A 23,134-nucleotide genomic window follows, 5' to 3' on the forward strand; every position below is an offset into this window, starting at 1 on the left:
ATCTTTTCCAAAGAAAGGATACTTCTTTTTTCAAAATCCTGTTCCTTAATTTTAGCTCAGAACATATCTGTTCAGAAAAAAAGTACTCCTTAGAGATGGCATCGCTCCATCCCTGTTCATCGTGACCAACTGATGGTGGCTGAATTTGTGTCAGGAAGGAATTGTGACGGTTTCAGCTGACCATATCTCCTATTAGAACATAAAGTTTATTCCACGCCGTCAGGAAACACTGAGTTACACGCTCAGTGAGTCACAAGCACTATTTCCAGAATCACAGTTGCTCATAAGCCAGCTCTTCAGCCCTGTTGTGGCTGGCACTAAGATTATATTCAATTTCACCTTTAATTTGAGTCTTCAAACAAAGAGGTTCTACTGCGATGTGGTGCAATAGCAGCGACGAGCTCATCAACTGAGTTCATAAGAGGGACAGTTTCTGAGTCTGAGGGTTCGTGTGAGCCGTCTGCATTCATCCCACTCTCTGCTGATCTCTGCTGTTCAGATGAGCATCCAAAGACATGACAAGTATTCCTGAGCCACGGAACAAAAATAATTATGTCATTCTTGCCCAAGGAGGTTGTGGATGCCCCATCCCTGGAGCCACTCAAAGCCAGGCTGGATGTGGCTCTGGGCAGCCTGGTGGCTGGTGATTGGCGACCCTACATACAGAAGGGAGTTGGAACGAGATGATCTTTGTGGTCCTTTTCAACCCAGGCCATTCTATGATTCTGTCATGCTATGTTTCTGACTAACATGATATTGCACAGCCTGAGTCCTACTATCATGTCTGCCTCCACTTGCAGAGAGCTCAGAGGTGCAGTAAAGGGATCAAACAGCATGGACACAGCTCATGACTGGAAAACTCACCCTTTTTGCATTCTGCATTTTCTAAAAGCTACACAGAAACAGACCAGAAATATCAGGTAGATGGCAAGAGCTATAGATGACACAGCAAGAATTGCAGTCTCTTTTAAATCCTTTTCACTGGTTTCTTCAGCTGTGTTCCCTTGAGTCAGATCAGCGTTGTCCGACACTACAACGGTAAAGCACATCACACCATCAGTACTCACACAGCCAATGTGCAGGGCAAACAGATTGCACCTCTACAGTCTGCAAACAAAAAATGAAAGCTTTCTAGTATAATGAATTGTTCTGCAAAAACACAAACTCATTTAACTGTAAGCAACTCAGCCCCAATTATATCTTTTCCAGTCTTTCCACACACAGAGGGTAATTCTGACAGAAGCTGAGCAGCTCCACAGGCTATAGAGATGTCAGTATTTTGAGCTTCATTACAATTCGTTTTTGTATCTACTTGGAGATCAGGTCATCTTTGGGTCATGGATTCTGCATATTCTTGCCTCGCTGTGTGCAAAATCCAGCAGGTCTGCTACACTGCATCTCTGGTTGGCATCTCATGGAGAAAGACATGACCTGGATGGTGTCTGCTGCCACTGAAATAGGGAAATTGTGCACCCTTGTTCAGTCAGTAATAGGGTCTGTGGTGCAATAAAAAGAACAATTTATTTTCCAGTGCTAATTCGTTTGTTTCAACAGAAACAAGGGAGATTTATTGTGAGTCACTTAAAAGCAGTGAAATATTCCATGAGGATTTAAAATAATATGTCTGTGTCTGCTTATAAAAATTGGAATGTACGAGCTGACTTCCCTAATAAGCAGCACCAGATCTTCTGCTACAAGCACTGTAGAGTTTTTAAACGGTGACCCATTCACAGTTTAAAAAGAAAATCTTCATCTTTACTAATCCAGGTTTTTGCTCTTCCATCTCTTTAAGAGACACAGAATGATAGAACCACACGGTTCTATGTATGAGACATAAGCATTCAAAAATCTGGCTACTGGGTCTGAAATGCCTAAGATACAGTAATGGTTCAGTATTACATGGAAAAGGAACAGGTTGGCCAGTGATGTGGTTGATGACTCGTCCCTGGAGACTTTCAAGGCCCGGCTGCATCAGGCCGTGGGCAGCCTAATCTAGCTGTGGTGTGGTGTGCCTGTTCATTGCAGGGGAGCTGGACTAGATGGCCTTCAGAGGATTCTGTATGATTATATGAAAAACCTTGCATTTAAGCAATAACCTTTTATCCTGCCTTTTATGATTCTATATAGGAACTTAGAATACACAGACACTGCTTCTAGGATAATTTCTTTCATCACAGTTTGTTTCATACAAAAAATTTTGCTTATTAGCCCCTTGTTAGAAAATAAAATGAGATTACTACATTTTTCTCAATTAATCAGAAATAGAAATAAGCTGATTTATTTTTCCAGACATAGAGTAAGCATAAACTGCTGTCTGAATGAATCAGGACAGGGAAAGAACACAGAATCTCAGAAGGCAAACTGAACCTTTGATTGCAAGCACATGTCTCCCATTCAGGCCAGCAGAAACTTAACTCCATCCATACATTTGTGAATGTTGACCACATTGCCTCAGTTGAAAAGTAGTAGTAAAATGTGCTTGGAGGTAGACAGAAAAATGAAAGGTACACAATCTGAGGCACTTTTCGTGGATATAAGCATTTCTGCACACTCAGTACTTATTAGCATTGTGCTTTCCACAGTTTGTCAATGCGGATTAAGTTTCATCACCCACTGGCTCTGATGTTTCTACCTGCTAATATGTGTGCACCTTAAACACGTGAGGTCTGCCTCACGTTTTTCCTGTTCTGTGATTGTAGGATGAGAGCATGACAAAGACTCTCGACTTAAGGTTTCTTATTGATTTCATTATTGCTCATCAAATTTAGAATTGATGTCATTTCTTACAGTACTTAGTTTGGTAAATTCAAGTCATATTTAATCCTTTGCTGAATTCTTTACCATACCATTCAAAGCCTGCTCCTCACTGTAGTTCTGTAGGGCAGCGTTATGATACTGGGGTCCAAATCTGGATTCTGGAAAAGAAAAACAGCAGCCAACTGCTCTGTCTCAGGGATAATCAGAAAGTTCAACTTTTGAGTGGAAAAGGAAGCAGAGGAAGCGTGCCTACAAAAACTGCCTCATGAGGGTCAAAAGTTTAAAAGACAGAAAATTAGAAATCAGATATTTCTCTAGAAGACCTAGTTGGAAAAGTGGTAAGATGGCTTCCTTTAGGATAAGGAAAAAGCATTTTATTCTTTTGGGTTTTGCGGTTCTGCAGTGATTAAAAAACTGAGCATTTAAAATTTAAAATATTAGGAACTTACAAACAACAGAAGAATATCTGATCTTGAGCTCAGTCATAACCAGATCAGAAGAGATTTGTTTAGTGTTGTGGTAGAAGCAACTAGATACACTAGTGCTAAACGCACAAGAGATAACACAACCCCAAAGAAAATGCCAATTAGTTGTTACCTAGTCTCTTTGCTTCCTCAGAAATCTTCTCCTCATCATCTCCTTCAGTGGAGAGGAAATTTGCTACAAGCAGTAAATAATGAAGAAGCTGCAGTTAAGCAGGTAAAATCTCATAGGGATAGAAACAATCTGCTTACAAAAATCCCCGTCTCTACACACAGATTTTAAAGCAGTGCTGCTTTTGCAGGAGCATTTTCCAGTTTTGTGTCTGATTTTTCATGGCCCTGTGTGGAAAGCAGTGTATAATTTGCCTGTGGTGTGCTGAGTGGTACAGCATGGTTCACCTGAGACCAACTGTTTTGCTTCCTGACTGAGAACAATGATGAATATGTTACTTCCTATCTACAGCTGCCCACCCAGCAGAAAAATGCATTGCTGTTAGAGTCCACTTTTCTCATCCTCAGTTGTTAGTGCCTAACAGAAATGCCTCAAAGCTATGACTTGGCCAGCACTGGAGTGGCCATGCACAATACTGTGTGTTGGCAGTACTGTGGCCTTACTTCTTTTCTACAGTTAATTCAGAAGTGGACTCTATAACCACTGACTGTGAACTCTGAATGATCACAAAGGTCATCAATAGGAAGATTATTAAACCTGGAAAAAAGCAGCAGAGCCCTGTAAGGACTGATCTATCACTGCAAGTCAAATAATACCGATGCATTTATTTTGCTGAAAGGTGAGAGGCAGGCAGGCTATTCATTCTCTCACCTGCCATTCTGTAATTTTGTTTAGCTGTTTGGACTTAGGGCTTCTTGGCACAAGCTTGGCACAAGCAGTTTATCCTCTTCTTAGGATAGTTGTATTGGTGGCAAATGAATGGGGCACAGGATGTAATTTAAGACGCATAACTGTCTGATAACTTTGCCCAGACAGTCTCTTTCTTGCGGACTTTATGACTACTTCATGTGACTTCATATACTTCTACTTACAATGCTCCTGCAAGTTCTGGAAATGCCTGCTTGACTGATCCTGCCCATCATCTAGGTGGAACACAAATGTCATTACAGAGACGTCTAAATGAGTGTGTACCAAGTTAGACTCTTATTCTGGCCCTGTAGGTCTGGCGCTTTCTCAAGAGCACAATGGCAATATGACAAAAACTCTCCTATCCAAGTGAAAAAGATGGCTTTCAAACTACCCAGTTGTGCTGTAATTGTTCGGTGGGTCATCAAATGCTGCCACTTTTAGAGAAAAACAAAACAAAGCAAAAACAGCCCCTGTGAAGGTTGCTACTTCCAATTCTCTTTTTCAGTACTGGATTCTGGCATTCTGCCTAAGATGCGATCAAGATGAGTGTTCTGAAGGCCACATCTAATGCTTTTCCACCTCTAAATTTTGCAGTCCTGACCGTAAGGTATCAGTACAGCTATACTTCATTTCGTTGGTTTCTATCATCTCTCTTTTACCAGCATCATTATTAATTTTCCTTACCATACTCCCAACAATCTTCAGGAAGCGCTGCTACGCAGAAAATGAAGTAACTGCTTCATCAAATGTTGGATATTTTTAAACCTGTTTTCGCTGATGGTTTGACAGGCTACAAAATTGGTTGCTGCAACAGATGACTAAAACTAGTGGGATAAATTATAAAGCAATATAGTTAACTTTTCCTAAATGCTGTGACTTGTTATTTAATAAGATCCCCATTTTAGAAGTACAGCTTCCAGCTGTGTGCATGTGCTGACACTGAAACGCTGTCTGTTTGCAGGAGTGTATGCTCTGGCACTGTGGCATTGTGTGGTTGCTGGAGGTGCTGGAGGAGCGCTATGCACTCCTGTACTTGCACACAAGCAGAACAAGTCTAGCTGTAGAGCAAGTTTGCAAAACAGCAAGGGAAGGGAATGGCTTTACTAAGCTCTCTGAAGAAAACTAGCATTTAGCAGTCAGAGGAAAAATGCCTTTTGCCTTTCTTTGTACCTAGCTGAACACAGCCTCTCTAATCACTTTTACCAGAAACAGGTTTTGATTGGCACACACCATAAAAAGGGAGAGGGAGCACCACGAAGAGCAGCATGAGCCACATAGCGGACACAGAGCTGCTTCTGCAGGGGGCCTCAGCTGCTCCCTGTTGTCAGCCCCGCGACTGTGACATCATCAGGCGAGACCTGCACTGCTGGGTGGGGAAGCCCCACAATTACAATGATGAAGATGTTACCACAGGTTGAGCTGCGCAAGGCCCTGCGAATTCGCCAGGACTGAGCACGATTCCGTGCAAAAGCGCCGGCCTGACTTGTGGTTTTATGTAAGGGACGTATCTCCCTCTGCTGACTGCAGAAGGAAACGTCGCTCGGTGTTGTAAATGAAGAGCATGGAGAGGAAAGTGTTGCAAAACAAAACCGTGAAGAGGAAAAACAAAAAACAAAAACAACAACAACCTAAGCCTTAACACAACAGCGTGCCAGGAAAAGAGAATTTCATAGTTGGTTTATTTAGCCAACATTCACGTGGCGTGCAGCTGACCCTCACTACTCATATAAGCAAGAATTACAAAGCTGATGGAGGAATTCAGGGTGTTTGTGGTGCGGCACACACAGTCCCAGCCTGCAGCTTCGGCCATTCATGGCCGAGAGAAACGAATCTTAAGCACAGTCACCCTTCTGGGATGCACTCATTTCAAAGGGCAATAGCTGCCAGTTTTCAAATCTTGATCGCTTGAAGGCTTTTCATTAAAAGACATCATAGAAAAGAACGTTGCTTTCCAGAGACAAAGAGAAGCTCAACCTCTCTCCTACATTGTCAGGAGATTAACAAGCCCTCCAGGCAGCTGGGAGGGGCAACAAGGAGGGGACCTGTATGACTGTATACCAAGGCTTTGGAAGACGTTGGTGAGAGAATGCAGATTGGCTGCTGGTGCCTGGCCTGCCTCAGACGTGTGTCCCGTGTGACACCACCGAGCAGACCTGGAGCATGTCATCTACTGAAAATGTGTGGTACAGCATTTGTGCCAGCGCCGTCACCTGTGTGCACGCACAGCCAGTACAGCCAGTGAGTGGCAGCTGCACACAGTGGATTTCAGGTACCTTCCATTTCCTTGCAGTAGTCCTGGCAGACACACTATGCAGGTCTCTGCTTGCCGTTGCTGAAAAGATTCATGTTGCCTTTAACTAGGGGCACTCACCATTATTTTCAAAGCTGACATGCTAAGCTATCTTTTAGCATTAACAACAAATACTGAAATTAAAGCCAGGCATATGCATTTTGCTTCCTTACAGAAAATAATAGATGTGCATGACTGTATTAGTAGGCTTAATTTCAGAGCATTTGTTCTTAGTTGTCCTGCAATTGGCTTACAACAGCCTCATTGTCACTATGCCATAGATGACAGATTCTACTCCATTTTCATTTTTCATGAAATAATTATATGGCCTGTCATTTTAATGGATAAGCATTGCTACACGATTGAAGTTAATGAGAGAAAGCCTGTTAAATTTATGTCATGGCCTTTGAAAACGTGTTGCTCCTTAGACATAAAAGCATGTTCTATTTAGGACCAGCTCTGCAGTTTTTCACACTTCTCAAGTTCTGCAGAAGAGGCCCAGACAAGTGGAGCTGATAGTTCCTCCCCACCCATGGAGTGCATTCCCAGGCCAAATGCTGTCCTGACCTGATCTTACCCAAAACCAGTACTGGGGAAGGTTCAAGAAATAGAAAGTACTGTGAGGAATTTCATAATAACCTGTGAAAAATAATTCTGCTCAGAAAACTTATTAGTTCTGCTTCATTTGGAACATCAATCAGATAATTCAGTTTTCTATTATATAACTGCAAACACAGTTACATTGCATTTCACTTTTCACCTTTGTTCTTTCACTGGCTCCAACCAGAAGCTTTCCCCTTCACTCGCTGGCAGTACCGGTTGCTTGCTCTGTACCCCTCTTGTTCCTTTTCAGCAAGCAGCAGCCTTTTCTGAAGGTGGTACATAAATGCTATTGGCATACATTATCCAGCCAAGGTCTGTATCGAGGGTTAAACTTCAATCTACAAATCCACATGCAAGTACTGGTGCTCCCAGCCACTGGTGCCTTGCTAGCCACACCATAGGGATCAACTTACTAGCTCATGGGAAAGCAGTTAGAAAAAACATGATCAGTATTTGTATTTGAGAGCAAACTTGAGATTTTATTTTCTTCAGTGTTGCATGCAGTTACTGAGAAAAAGGATGCGGCCTCCATCCCTGCTCTGGCAGCCAGGACCCCTGCTTTCACAAGGCACCATGGGGCGCCCCTGTGCTCACTTCTCGCCTCATGGCCCTGAGACAGAAGCTTTATGACAACTTGCAGAAGTGTCAGTTCTCATGAGCTTTTGGTTACTTTCAAGAGATTGAGAGGGTTAAAAAATAAATAAATAAACAAGCTAGGGGAAAATACACCTTTCCCCACCTTTTTCTGACTCACCCAGGCACTTTTAGCCAAAAATTCATCCCCCAGCTAGGCCTAGCTCCCCTTGGTTTTGGAACACACTACACTCAGTTTTTCTGTTGAAATAAATGTAGAATCCCCTTTCACATATTTCGAGATACACAAACTTCTCCAGGGAATCTGTGGAAAGGGGTTCTGCCAGCCTCTGTAAAGCGTTCAACTTCCCTCCCAGCTGCTTGCTGTATTCACCTGGCTCAGTGTCCTGTTTTGTGTACTGCCTGCAGGTCACAGAGACTGCGACCACACCAGCTGTGAACAGGGGAATTCACAACCATACCTAGCATTACCTAGCACAGAAACCTGTATTGAAGGGTGGCCTGTCACTAAAACCTGCTCACTAAGAACACCAGCTCTGCTTCAAGGCTATATGCATCAGCTTAGAAACTCACTGTCATACCGCAGTGTGTGAGAAAGATAAATGCAGTGCATTAAATGAATAGGATTTTGTTGTTTCTCCCCTTTTTTATTTTTCTGAAGAGTTTGTCTACTAAGCATGCTTTTTTTCTCCTTGTGCTTGATCATGCCATAGCTACCTAAAAAATTAAGCGAGCACGCAGATTAATTACATACAGTATTAACATGATTATTATGATTATAGAATCATAGAATGGCCTGGGTTGAAAAGGACCACAATGCTCATTCAATTTCAACCCCCTGCTGTGTGCAGGGTCACCAACCAGCAGCCCAGGCTGCCCAGAGCCACATCCAGCCTGGCCTTGAATGCCTCCAGTGTTGGGGCATCCACAGCCTCCTTGGGCAACCTGTTCCAGGGCCTCACCACCCACTGTGTGAAAAACTTCCTCCTGATATCTAACCTAAACCTCCCCTGTCTCAGTTTAAAACCATTCTCCCGTTTCCTATCATGATTCACACCTTCTTTCTCTCTCCTGTTTATATGCTCCCTTCAAGTATTGGATGGCCACAATAAGTTCTCCCCAGAGCCTTCCCTTCTCCACGCTAAACAAGCCCAGTTCTGAAAGGTGGAAAAGGGGCCCCATACGAAAAAGGCAAAAAGAAGGTTTCACAGTAACTGAGAATAGGGGAGGGGATAGAGGGGGATAGTTAGGAATAGTTTATAGAAGCAGGAATGTAGAGCTTGTTAGAGAAGGGGGGATAGCAGACACAGTCTGGGATAGTGAGGGGGATGAAGGCCATGCTGATAAGGTTTGAGACATCTGGCAGGGAGGTGATTAGATGTCCACAGAGTAAGACAAAACTACTTTGGGGGATGCCCCCCCCTCCTCTGTCAGGAGTTATGGTGAGGAAGGTCAGAAGCCTTCACGAGAAAGATAACAAATTCTTCAACCCACAACCCACTACGCACGCACAACAGGGGAGGGTCTGCATGCCTTGGGGTGTAATAAATGTGTATCCAAATTCTGGGAAACTATTGATTATGTATTAGTTTGGCCTATATCTGTAGCACAGTTTTTCTAGACAGTGTGCAAGCTTGGAGGAATTATCCCCCTTGCACCAGGGCTTTTGCACAGTTGCCAATAAGACATACCTTCTCTATATCCTTACAGGCTATAGGGTTTGATTTTCTGCACGTCAGTTCCCTCAACCTTTCTTCATAGGAGAGGTGCTCCAGCCCTCTGATCATCTTAGTTGATCCTCTGGACCCGCTCCAAGAGCTCTGCGCCTTTTCTTGTGCTGGGGGCCCACTTTGGGTTTAGTGTGATGGCAAATGGGAGAAGAGGCGGTTTGATTCTGGGTCTTAACTCAGTAGATCTTACACGTGGGTGCAGAACTGATTCTTGTTTCCATTAGGAAAGGTAGAAAACACTTAATCCTATGCATTGTCTAAATGGTAGCACCACTGAGCCAGAGGCTGCCACCACACTGTGAGATGCACCAACTTCAGTGGAGGTGGCTGTGTTCACACTTTGCTCCCTTCACACACTGGAGGATCAACACCTCTCAGCAGGCAGCTGAGTTGCTGCCCGTTGTATAGCAGAAATTAATGTGTCAGGTGCTCAAAGCTGAAGTAAACACACAAGTGTCCTGGTTCTCAGAGCTGACTGGCCAGGCAGGATTTCCCGGTGCTCGAGGAGGACTCCATGGCCCAAGTCCTGATAGTGATACCATACAGTAGCAAGAGAGGGGCTTAGTTTACTCCCCGTATAATGAGATGCCACCTCCTCCTTCTAACTACCACCACTCCTTGTGTCATATTTGTTGCTGAATGGCCAGTAATTACATGGTATGTGGCTTTTAGGGATGTGAGTAACGTTGGTTTTCACTTTGCTACTAATGGTACATGCGCACCAAGTGTGAATTGGATTACCAGCCAACTTACTTGTATTGCTTCTAACTGCTGTGATATATTAAACACAATCCAGGGGCTGGACTCATGAGGTCCACCTGCTGTATGTCAGAACTACTTTGTTAATCAGACAGAGTTCTCTGTTTTTTGAAGCATCTCCTGCTGAGTTTGCATCACTTCTGCTTTATGCTGGCTCTGAGGACCATGAAGATGTGAAAATGTGAAAAACAGGGAGGATGAATTCTGCTTTGCCCCCTGCTGTGCAGCAGCAGGGAGTGCCACGCATTGCATATGTGATGGAAATGATGCAGCTGACAATGTTTCCCGGTGCTACAGGGAGTGCAGGCTGGCTGTGACACTTCCCCTGGCTGCTTCACTCCTCAGCTGGCCTAGGAAGTGGCTTCCATTAGCCGGGAGCTGCATGCAGCAGAGAAGCAGCTCCTTCCCCTGACAGTAAATGTCTTCTCTTGCCTGGACGCTCAAAATGGCAGCAACAGAACAGATTCTGATGGTGTCATGCTGTGACCAGCACACCACTGCAGCTGGAGGCCACCAGTCCAGCCCACACCCAGAGCAGGGCCACTGAGCAGGTTGCTGAGGCTGTACCCAGTGGGATTTTTGGTATCTTTGGGGATGGAGACCCTACAGCCTCTCTGGGAAACCTGCACCGGTGTTCTACAGCACTAACAAAGGTTTTCCTTATGTTTGAATTTCCTGTACTTCACTTCGGGTCCAGTGTTTCTGCTAGAAACTGCTGATTCTTCTAGATGCCACTGGGAAAGGTCTGGCTCTCTGTTCTCCACTCCTCACACCTGGTATTTATACCTGAGGATGCCCCACTAGCCTCTCCAGGTTGAACCTGCTGACAACAGTCGGGCTAATTCTGTGTAAGGCAGCCCTGATGCCTCAGTCTCTGCCTCCAGGAAGGGCTGCTGGGCCACGGTCATCTTGGTGACCACCAGGACCCCAGGTCACTTCCTGCCAGGCTCCTTTGGAGCCAGGTGCCCCCGGCATGCATTGGGTTGTTCCTCTCCATTGGCAAGATTCTGCACCTCTTCCTGTTGATCTTACAAGGATGCCTCTTCATCCAGCATGTAATGGGCAACTCAGCATGGCAGCAGATCTGTCCCATGTTACAGTATTCGCACGCTACCTTGAGTACCATCCTGGTATTCCCACCACTGGGATTCTTTCAGCTCTGCTGAGCTTCTCAGCTCCTTTTAGCAGCTGTTTTCCAGTCATCCACCAGTTAACATGCTAACCTTCAGCTCCATCAGAGACACCCAAAGTCCAGAAGCATGTGGTCCCAACCTATCCCACAGCTATCCTTAACCTCCTTTTCCTTTGCTTGCTCCCCTTCAGCTCTCTAGCTGACTCACATCGCACTTTCCCCATCTCCTTGCGGTGTCACAGGTCCCCCGACTCCCAGCTAAGTCCACATGCAGCAGACAGTTTCCGTTTTTCTCTCAGGCCTTCACTTCTTTCCGTGACCTACAAAACTCAACAAAGGCTCCTTAGCTTTGCTGTCAGGAGATGAAATTCTGCCTTCAGCTGGCTTGGTGACACCCATCTCTCTTGACCTGAGGTATCCCATCAGGAACCGGCGGCAGAGCGCGATGCAGCTTCCTGAGCCTGAGGAATGGTGGGCGAGGCCAGCAGGCCAGCAGAGCACCAGGAGAGCCACTTGCATGGCCAGCCAACACCTGCTCCATTTCCCCTGGTGTCAACCCAGTGCCAGAGGGCTGCGTGGAAGCTGGATCATCAGCTGTGACTGATCTTAGCTGTCTCTAACTTCTATGAGCCTATCAGGAAATTTCATCCTGCAGTACAAATACCATCTGCATTTTTCTGTCCAAAGAGATAGACTCCAAACAACTTCACAATATTCCTCAAGATTACATTTCATTTATTCATGATATTTGGATTTTACAGCTTCATCTACTTAGGACTGATGTGAAAAATAATCTGGTGTTCTTTTAATGACTACAACAGTTAGTGTTGGTCTCTCTTCCAGTCGGTCTCTCTTACAGCTGCAACTTATTTAATAACAAACAGAACAAAAAGAGTCTAAGACACATCTGACATCACTAAAAAAGGAATCAAACAACACTGATTTCATGTAGGAGGAAAAGGAATCAAGCACTTGTTTGTTAGAAATATCCCCTTAAAATAGCACAAGAAAAATACATATTCAATGGGAAAGCTCAGGACATGTATCTGTGCTTGTCTACACACCGGGAACGCACACATGCACACCCACTGAAACATACCTGTGTGCATTCACACATATACATGTGGCAAATTCAAAAAAAGCAATTCAGCTTTTTTTCTCCTGGAAGAATACTGTAGTATCTCTTTGCTATATTATATCTATCTTTACAACAGGACGGAAAACTTGCTAAAACAGAAAAGAAACAATTACTTCTAAGAGTTCCCACTTACTTGATTAAATCCTGAAAACCACTGCTTTTCTCATTAGTATAAAATACATCAAAAAGTGGTTTTGATCATTTCGGATCTAAATGATCCAAAATGATTTCACTACCAGTTTCTTACAACTCATTTGGCTTGCTTCGCCCTCAGAACTCTTAGTATAATTATTAAAATGCCTTCAAAATCTTTCAATATATGTGAAGTTTGATCACTGACCACTTGTGTTATCCCCCTCCTCAAAAATCCTCCCAAAATTTAAACATGTTATACAATAGCAAGTATATTCTTATTTTATATATAGTGCATCCTGCTTTGAAGTGCCAGCAGGTACTTGGAAAGAAAAAAACACGTAGGAAAGACAAAAGCAAAAGAAAGGTGTAGTCTCCTGCAGGATGGCTCCAGGACGTATAACTTGTTCAACCTAAGTCTAAAGGGGCTAAAGACCTTGTTCTGTATTTTCAGAAGAAAACAACTAGTCCTTGAAGCTTGATCTCCAGACTCAAAAGGTGGGTCCAGGTGAATCAAATGAGATTCAACTCAGCAAAGTGCAGAGTTTTGCACTTGGGCTGGAAGAATCCCAGGCATCCATACAGACTGGAAGGAGCGGTCCTTGAAAGCAGCTCTGTGGAGAAGGACCTGGGGGTCTTGATAGATGAAAAGCTTAACATGAGCCAGCAGTGTGCTCTTGCAGCTCGGAAGGCAAATGGTATCCTGGGCTCCATCAGAAGAGGGGTGGCCAGCAGGGACAGGGAGGTGATTGTGCCCCTCTACTCTGCTCTTGGGAGGCCCTGTTTGGAGCACTGTGTCCAGGTCTAGGTTCTCCATACAAGAAATACAGAGAGCTGTTGGAGAGGGTCCAGAGGAGGCCACAAAGATGATCAGAGGGCTGGGAGCACTTCCACAGCAAAGACTGGCTGAGGGAGCTGGGCTTGTTCAGCCTGGAGAAAAGAAGGCTGCAGGGTGACCTCACTGCAGCTTCTCAGTACCTAAAGAGATGCTACAAACAGGAGGGGAATCAACTCTTTGAAAGGGCTGGTAACTGCAGGACAAGGGGAAATGGTTGAAGTTGAAGGAGGGAAGACTAAGGTTAATCTTAAGGGGTCAGAGAGAAGTTCTTTACAGAGAGTGGTGAGGTGCTGGCACAGGCTGCCCAGAGAGGATGTCCCATCCCTGAAGTTGTTCAAGGCCAGGTTGGATGGGGTCCTGGGCAGCCTGGTCGAGTGTTAAATGGGGAGGTTGGTGGCCCTGCCTGTGGGCAGGGGGGTTGGAGATTCATGATCGTTGAGGTCCCTTCCAACCAAGGCATTCTATGATTCTATGATCTAAATTTCTGCGGTGGAGAGGCGGCTGCCTTTGGCTGGAAACAACCTGGAATCCTAATTAATAAGAACAATGAAGACCTGAGAGGCTATCACTAATCGTGGTCCGGATACTTGCTCACAAGAGCACCATTCTCTCTGTGTCCTCTCCACACAGTCCTGGGAACATGCATGATTACTGTGATGGTGTTTACCCCTTAGGTTTCTCCGTGTCTTCCTTAAGTGTAAATAGGTCTGAGTTACATTTTTTTTCTCCTGTCCTCCTGCCCTGTTCTTAATAAATGCACTGGTCAGCAGAATTAACCACGACTATTGTATGGCAACGAGTTTTGCTGCTTAGAGCTTGAGTTCTCGGAAAAACTCAATTTTTCATCTTTTCTCATATCCAAAAGGAAATAATCAATTTCACTGCTGCTGAAAAGCCTCCCTTTCTAGTCCCTGTAACTCCATCCTTCACTAAACATAAGGGAAGTTAAGACCTTTTTCATATTAGATTTGTTGCTACAGTCTAGCACTAACCTACATTCACACAAAGCAGAAGTTCATCACAAAATCTCTTATGGCAGAGACGAATCAATGAAAGCTATTAATCAGTCTTTAATCACTGAAGGCAATTTTGGTATCACAGGAGTCCTGAAATAAAGGTGGCTGTGGCCTCTATCAACTGAAGTGATCCCACTTAGAGTGCCTTGAAGCTCAGTACTAAGAACACCTCTTAAGATAGTTGCCAGACTCACAGGATTTTTTCTATGTATGAAAAAAAGAAAAAAAGATCTTATTGAAAGGCAAGAAATAAAGCAAAACTAAACATAGTTCCAGAACCACATGAAATGCTAATAGGACACACGCTGGAGAATGATTAGGAAGACACATAAATGGTAAGGTCAAGTAGAAAGATTTTCTCAGTAGGTGGAATGCACATCTTGCATACCATCACATTTAAAATAGATTTCTCTTGACATATCCTGAGGAATCACATAAATCAGGACCTGTGATCAACACCCAGAACAAGAGTCATCTGGATGTGGCCCCAAGCAGATTGCTGATAAAGCTGGAATGCCTCAGATCTGGATCCAACAGGCTGCTGCCCCTCTCTCCTCCAGGGGAAGAGTAACTTGACATATTCATGTAGCAATGCCACGTTCCAGACATTATTCATAACAAGATATCAAGTACCAAGCGCGGGAAATGGAGAAATGGCCCATGGCACAGGATGGCAAGGCCAGGGCAGGATACCTCTGCAGTGAAAGTAGTACTTGTTGGGAAACATTTGGCCAAGGACCCAACCCTGCCATCTGGAGGAAGTGTATTTCATCATCTAGCAAGCTTCAATTTGGCTTTGGATGTTTTCCACAGCAAACACAGCTCAACAGATTTGCGATGCCCAGGCATCACACCGCCCTTAGCGTGGCACAGATAAAAAGTGAAGAGGCTGCCAAAAGGCCTCTGCCCTACTGCCTACACACAGAACTTGGGCCTGTGCCTGTCACAACACCGGTGGGACCGAGAGAAAGAGCTCAGTGCTCACAGAGAAAACTCAAGCTGGGGCAAAACTCCACCTTCTTCCCATCAGAGCAAACCACCAAACCAAGTGCATCGTGTGGTGGTTCAACTCCTGGGTTGAAATCCCTTTCCAATTAGACTCGTCAGGATTTTGGCCCTGGCAAACACAGATCCTCTAGGATTCCACAGTGAAATTCCCTCCTTTGCCTCCTAACGCTAGAAAAGGAAACACAAGAGCCAAGGAAACTGAAAGATGGTTTTAGAAAAATAAACACACTCCAACAAAGAACTTTTGCAAACATGCTGAGATTAATGCGTTTATAAGGTTATTCAAAAGTAATTCAAAGAAAATGGGAGCAAATTCTTCTGCATTTCCAGACATCGCTACAGTAATTAGACTCAAGACAGCTTATGGTAAGGACCAGAACAAACTGAAGGACAGATTATTTTATGCAAAAATACTGTTTCTCAATTTCTGCAATGGCACTTTGACCGTTACGTTAATCTTTAATACACAGCACTGCAGTACTGCCCAGCCACAGGAAGAGAAGATGGGAACTGGCAACAGTGAAGTTCAAGGACACTGTATCAACTACAGCTCCAGCTCCAACAGGACAATGACCTGACAGGCTTTGGAGAAGGTGTAAGAAACCTTTTCAGATGTAATCAAGGCTGCAATTCCACACATATCCGCGTAGCCTTCTTCCAAGGACACAACATTTATAATTACATCTAAAATGAAGCATCTAAGCCCAGCAACAGCTTTGGCAATGAATACCACTAGACAGTTATACCATGCCCGAGTGCCAGCACGCCAGAGGTGTTATGTCATGCAACCCACAAAGAATAAACCTGACTGAAAAAAACACTGGAAGAGGAAGGACACTTCAGCCTACTTCCCTGAAAGCAAAGGATAGTGCTCCTTGTGTAATTCTAAAGATGCAGAAAAGTCTCCACCTAGCTATGCTGAATGTTCACAGACAAAAGCCATTTCTCCCAGCAAGAACAGGATCACCAAGATTTATAAGTTCTATTTTAAGCAAGTAAGCAAGCGAGAAAGGCAGAATACACGACAGCATGAACTACAAAGGGATTGTGGTTATTCTTAATCACTGCTACACCTCTATTTTCTAATGTTCCAATCACTGGATACTCCATGAGATTTCATTCTGATAATGTCTCAGAAAAAGTAAACATACCTAACTTGCTTGTAGGGAAGGCAGCAATAGGGTTCAGCACTTAAAAAGGAAAGAGTAATCTTTCACAATAACAAAAATGTGCAAAATTCATCAGAAGGCACAGAATACGTAGGTGTGTTCCATTCAATCCCCATTTATTCAGCTAAACCTCTCCTGCGATCTGCTAAGTATTGCTTTTTGTTTCTTTTTTTTTATTTTTTTTTTTTAAGAAAGCCTTTCATCAGGGTATATTTGACACAGAAGACTGGATCTACCGTGTTTACATCCCTCCAGGCTGTTCACCAATGTGTTAAGTTGGACTAAGAACTGGGGAGAAATATTCTCCAGTGCAGAAATAAGGCCACACTGCTAGCACAATTCAGATGCAAAAGAGTCCTTTGCTCAGTCCCTCCTGGCCTGACAGTTACACTATTCATCTTTACTCATCTTCCTCCCAGTTACCAAAATTAAATTTCTTTTCCCCTGAAAAGATTAAACATTTGGGAGAATGAAAGCTGTCCTTCCTCTAAGGGGATCATAGGACATCAAGTTACATCACGCACTGGTGCACTTTGTAGGGTATTTCAGGAAATGCTGACAATATAGTTGCTTTCTTATGTAATGCAGAAACACTGAGCAGATTTGCCGTCAGTCACAGTAAGAATTTGAAGACAGACATCAACATTGCAGGGCTGTGTCTGGAGCTCCTGTAGCTGAGATCAGAGGCTGACCCTCCATCACCCCATTAGGCATTGCAATGAAGCACAAGCTGTTGATGAGGTCAGCAAGGTCAGGGCTAGATCGGGCTCGAAGTAACCTGATGTCCTTGCAGATGTTCCTTTTGATTGCAGGAGAGTAGGACTACATGAACTCTCAATGTCCCTCTCAACACAAACAATTCTGCAATTCTACGGTCAGCAAAAGGACGGGGCTGTGTTTGTGGAAACACAAGGCTCTCTGGCATTTGGGAACAGCAGCCAAGCCTTGAGTGGTCTGGTGATGGATGGGAGATGTTCAGGTAAGTTCTCTGTAACTCCAGACTGACTTGATATTCCACTTCATTTAGGAAACAAAGCATAAACTGAGGAGCAAAATAAAAAGAAAACAACATTGCAGCTAGTAATAGTTTCATTTGAATACAGTGGATCCGGAGGTCAGCCCAGGGACCTGAATTTCAGAGGGCTTTAGCAGCAGGAACATGGTCAGTCATTACGTGCGCCTCAAGAGGTTCTTAGCCTTAATGAAGAAGCTAGGATTAATATGAAGTCGATTCTTCTTTCCCTCATGTCGGCTGGATGAGGTTCCTAGCAGCATTCTCTGGGTTAGGAACACTGACAGTAGTGGAAAACTTTTGTGAAAGTAACTGCAGTTCCCATCTTTTCTGCTTTCTTGGATTGAAAGCAGATGCATTCTGCAAAGGCTGCCATGTTCTGGAACTCTGCAGCAAGGATGAAACTGGACATGTTCTCTTCCGTGAGTGGCTCTTCAGTGACACAACCTGGTTGTCATCTCCTTCTGTAAAACAAGAAGGGAGAATTAAAATGCAAAGGACGTTTGTTTAAAAATTTGCAAGCACCTCTTCCCAATTACCACTTCTGCATTTGTGCCAATTTACACAGCTTTATATGCCACCATGTTTCTGCTCCTCTCTGTCAGTTTCAAGGTGAAGATAATTGGCAATTAGCATGCTGTGTTTTGTCACTTTTGACAGCTTTAGTACCTTGCTAATTTCCTATCCAGACCATGTAAAAGGTGCTGCATCCCACACATAACAAAGTAGTCAGGCAGGAAGCCTTTTAACTTAATGCAAGGAACAGGATTCCAACTCTTGTCACTGCACTTGCAGCCAACAGGAAACAGGGAAATAAAATGTTTACCCAATTATTTCTGCTGACATAAGGACACAAAAGGCGAATCGTTCTAGGACTCAACCAGACCTGTGGAATTTGATTCTAGGATGGGGTCTTGTAGCATTCAGACCATATTTGGAAATGGGGGTTGGCATCCACTGCAGGATCTGATTTGACTTGATGTGAATTAAAGGCAATTTGATCCAGCAGCTGACTACTCTGTTCTATAAAATCCTTCATATCTCTCCACATAAACTTTATAAAAGAGTATCAGATGGCCAGTCACTTTGTCACTTTCCTGACTTTCTGTCAGAATTCAGATGTGAAGATGTGATTTGCTCTGAACAGAGGGCAACTCTTCTTTACAGAGTAGGGACAGCTGCATGTTAAGATCCAAAAGCTTGCTATTTCAGAAGAGTTTTGCCAAAAGGTGTATAAATGAGAGAAGAAGTCCCAGATTTGACCTCAGGGTTGAAAGGCAGAAGCATGTAAGTGCCACTAAGGCTGTGCAGCTTGTCCTTACAGCTCCCCTCTCACGATGTCTCCAGACCTGTATAGCATTTCCTCTGGAACATCTATTGATGTACATAAAGTTGTCAGAATTTTCTGAAACTCCCCCTAGATTGCTTGAGTAATTTGTTGTCATTCGTAACACAACCTCATGTAAAAGCCATCTGGATAGTCTTGTATCTCCACATTACTCTGGGCTAACTAGATCATTTAGTTACAAAATAAGTGAAATTGTTAGATTTTTTTTTTCCTTTCCCGTTTTAATTAGTTTTCATTTCTAGCTGATTACAGACTGATTACAGAACGGAATACTGTCATTTACTATTGCTACAAAGACAACATAACAGATACAGCACTTATAGTCCAAACTCGTAGTTGCTTTTCCCTCAAATTTGTTACAGATGACACAGATAAATGTTCATAGAAAACTCTGTCTGCCATTTAATTTCCTGTTAAATGTTATCTTAAAAATAACAAACAAACAAAAACAGCCCAGGATTATTCCTTCAAAGCAACAAATAACAAATGTGGAACTTAACTATAACCCAGCACACATAGGATATGACAAAAACTTGCTTGGAAGCAGTCCTCCTTTTCAAAACATACGTTTTCATCCTCAGATTTGACTCATTTATTTCCCTTATCTGAAGATTCATTAGGTGCTAGTGCTTCTTGAGGCAGCAGTAATCCTACATGTCTGCACTGCACGTGCAATGACCATGCAGGTCTGTGAGGTGAAGCACAGCCACTTTGTCCTGCAGAGCCGCTGAGAGGATGTTGGCAGCTGGGCAGCAGCATCCTCTCTACAGAAAAGCATCAGGGTTGTAAGGCAGGCAGCACCAGGCACTTTGTAAACTTGGCACAATAAAACACTGAAAGCAACTCATTCAACATTCAAAATACATTTCCATTCCTACTTTAGGGAAAAAAAATAGCATCAGAGGTAGGAACTGAGACACAGGCAAAGGAAGAGTAGGATTGTCTGTAAACTAGAGGGCTCTACAACAGTGAGTGCCTATGTCATTTCACTATCAATGAACTGTAGCTGCAGGTTTTTCATTGTTCAATTATCACTGACTGAGCACTTAGAACACCATTCCAAACTTTGCTATTAATAGAGAATTTACCTTAGTGTAACACAAATTCTGCACACACCTGTTCATCTCCTTGCTCCTGCAACATTGCTTGGTTGAACAATGAGATTAGCAGTCCCTGAAATCCACCGTCTTCTCCCCAACTCCTGTTTCCCCCATCCCATCATGACAGCATTGCAGTACAAGACTCTGCAGTTTTATCCCTGCTTCTACTTTAAGAGCCTTCTGTTCCTGCACTGGCTTGACTTGGCTTGGCTTGGTTTGGTTAGGGCAACTTATAAAAGTCAGAACATCCTTGAAACTTAAAGGCTTCCGTGTCGACCTAATCTGTTATGGGTAAATGAAGGACACAGCAATGTAGAACCACAGTCACACTGCATTTCTGCACACATGCGTATACACTTTAACTTATTTCAGGCAAGGAGCTGGAAATGCTTCTCTAAAAAAAAAAAATAATCACTATATTTAGAAGTGTGGTTTGGTACATGCTTTGCGGAAGGGAGGAAAATAAACAGGAAATAGTTTCTCAAGAAGACTGTTGTGTAGCTGTTACAATTATGAACCAGCTAGCCTCTGTCACAGTGACAGTGTGAGGGAAAGCAGCGTGCTCTTGTAAGCATCTTCTCCTGTAATGTTCTGCAGAACTGAACACACGTAGCACTGCCCTCAGCAAAGACCCACAGCCCAGTATTCAGCAGAGTTTCTTCAGAACTCCAGAGTATTACTCTGTGTTGCTGCATTCAGACCTGTACCTTCTCCCATTTTTAGATCACACAATTAATTCCAATAATGAAGGCATGAGTGGAGCTTTCAAAGAAAGTAGAAAATAAAACTTTGGCCCAGTATGTCCACAAACCAGTTGCTAAGGAGCATTTAAGAAATAACTTCTAAGTAACTTTAAGAGAAATGTTCTTTGTCAAGTTCTCAAAGTATTCTCTCATTTGCCATGGCAAGCCACTCTGTAAGTATCACAAGTCCATCTGTTTCCTTAGCATATGCGATTTCACAGAAGGATACATTCCTTCCTCAACTGCTTTCAGGAAGAATCAACATGATTTCCCAGAAGAAAGGAAGGAAGCAGCACTGAATCTTAAAAGGGTAATCTTTATCTTTGATAGATGCCCAGTCCTCCCCTCTCACTATTGCGCTAACATGCTGGACAAATACATTTGGCACAGAAGTCTGTAACTAAGTGCTTTCATTTCTGCTCTCCACTTCATCTTCAAATAAAGTGGAAAAAGAATGGGAAAAATCCCTCTGACATCTTATAGAGTTAATGAGTAGCTGAAGAAAAATTTTTTTAATGGGACAAACCTACATATAGGGACACGCTGACATGAGTTACACGAAGAATGAGTTCCCCACTAAAGAATAACATTCTTCTAAGAAAACAGTTTTGCTAGACTTGTGTGGTGAGTCACAGCAGTATCCAAAACATAAGGTGCAAACATCCCAATGGAAGCAGGAGGGATCCACAGTCCATCTGAGGCTAAAACTGTTGGGAAAGTGGATGAATACACATGGGTTACAGTATGAACAGCAGCACTGTAAAAACACCTGGAAAATTAACCAATGCAATGACATTAGACATGAAGGCACTCATGCATCAGCATCCCTGGGAGAGCTTTCTGCTACCTGCTCCCATGAGGAAGAGGGAAATCCATTGGATTCCCAGCAGTACATGGAGAGGGAGGATCTGCAGTATGCCCACAGGACATCCTTCAGTCACAGACATTCAGTCGTTCAAATCAGAACCACAGAGTAAGTGAAGGAGCAAGCAAAAGGCATAAGAGAGCATTTACATGCTGTTCTCTGAAGCACAAAGATCTACAACTTTTGCTACCCTTGTGGCTGTTTTTTCTTCACAAAGACTTCAACAACGGACAAAGCAACATGTGGACAAAGCTTAGTATCCTGGTCACAAGAGGCTGTTTGCTGTGGAATAACAAATATCACCTGGTCTGAGATCCAGTGCTGCACAACAAATCTATATTTAGATGGCAAGTTAACCAGGATAGGAATGGTGAAACTACATTTGTAACAATTTGTTACTTAGAAAACTTCTTTTTCTGGCATTTTTAGTTAGAGCCTTGTCGTGGATCCTCATTTCCAAACTGCTTTATCCAATGTTTTTTTTTTTTAAATTTCCTCCATGGTTTTCAGTTGCCCCATCTTTGTACACCACTAGGAAGAAAATGATGGTCTGGCAACTGATAGCAAATAGGCATGCTCATCATCCAAGTATTCAGGCTTCAGAACTTCTGCTTGAAGAAGTCTCAATTATGGTGATGCTTGGGACTTTAAACATGTTGCTTTTGGCTCTAAGGTCATGAAGACCAAATAATAAATACTAATGCTATCTTTAGTATAAAATTTTGCAGATTTTCTTTTTTTTCAGAACATGTAATTCCATCACTAGGACCTATAATTCTTTTTTTACACGATGTTTTACATTAAGTTATTTTGTACACTAACATATCTTTTCAAATGACACAATATTTTCTTTTTTTTTTTTTTAACGACCAAGTTTATGTGGCACTAAATTTCTTCCTTTAGCTGTGAGAAAAAATTCTGCTTCTTAGCTCTCTGGTAGGTCTGGGTTTAAAAAGAATAACAAAAAGCCAACCCAAAACTCATTATTACCAGAAAGAAACACTTAAGAAGTACTGTTCAAATTGTGAAAATATACATTTTTACTTAGATCTAAAAGCTTTCCTGAACGTTATGCTTCTTAACGTATTCACAATTGCCTTGTTATGCAAGCAAGAGTATGGGATTATGTCATCAAGTGCTACAGAAAAGAAAGAAATGATAGACATATTTTGAATACCCATCCAAAATTTCAAGTTGATTTGAGTTTAAGGAACACTAAATTTTGCTGCTTCATAAAGCAGTCTTCTGTTTCTGAAGACTGACATCATTCCAGCAGTGGAACACCCCCTTGCATCAGTCTAGCAAGGGCAGCTGACTGACTCTACGCAGAGAAGCACAAGGTATGGCATTTTGTTGAAGGGCCCTAACAGCGCAGTACAACAGCTGAGGTGCTAATGCAGGACACAGGTATTTCCAAAACCCAGGAAGCATGTGGGATTCCCATCATTCTTCTCACAGTTTTGGTGAAAAATCACCACTGCGTTTTTCTGTTCTTTTATCTTAGTTAACATAGCAAAGTCAGATATTCCCCATGCTTACTGAACAAGCACAAATAA

At 43.1% G+C, this 23,134-nt stretch overlaps 1 protein-coding gene and 1 long non-coding RNA gene across 3 annotated transcripts in view; both read right to left on the reverse strand.

The window, feature by feature from the left end:
* Positions 1-11,929: 11,929 nt before the first annotated feature.
* LOC128089455 (uncharacterized) overlaps positions 11,930-23,134 on the reverse strand; it is a 67,756-nt gene continuing 56,551 nt past the window's right edge. Inside the window, exon 2 of the long non-coding RNA XR_008210513.1 lies at positions 11,930-13,457. This is a non-coding gene — a long non-coding RNA (uncharacterized LOC128089455). The remainder of the gene's footprint in view (positions 13,458-23,134) is intronic.
* Positions 16,667-23,134, reverse strand: part of MOB3B (MOB kinase activator 3B) — an 82,955-nt gene continuing 76,487 nt past the window's right edge. For both annotated transcript variants that reach the window (XM_052700915.1, XM_052700914.1), the window contains one exon: positions 16,667-17,986. In XM_052700915.1, the coding sequence (XP_052556875.1) occupies positions 17,957-17,986 (30 nt within the window). In that variant the 3' untranslated portion in view covers positions 16,667-17,956. The remainder of the gene's footprint in view (positions 17,987-23,134) is intronic.

Source organism: Tympanuchus pallidicinctus, unplaced genomic scaffold (genome assembly GCF_026119805.1).
Source record: "Tympanuchus pallidicinctus isolate F22 unplaced genomic scaffold, pur_lepc_1.0 scaffold4, whole genome shotgun sequence".
In the NCBI taxonomy this organism is placed as follows: domain Eukaryota; kingdom Metazoa; phylum Chordata; class Aves; order Galliformes; family Phasianidae; genus Tympanuchus; species Tympanuchus pallidicinctus.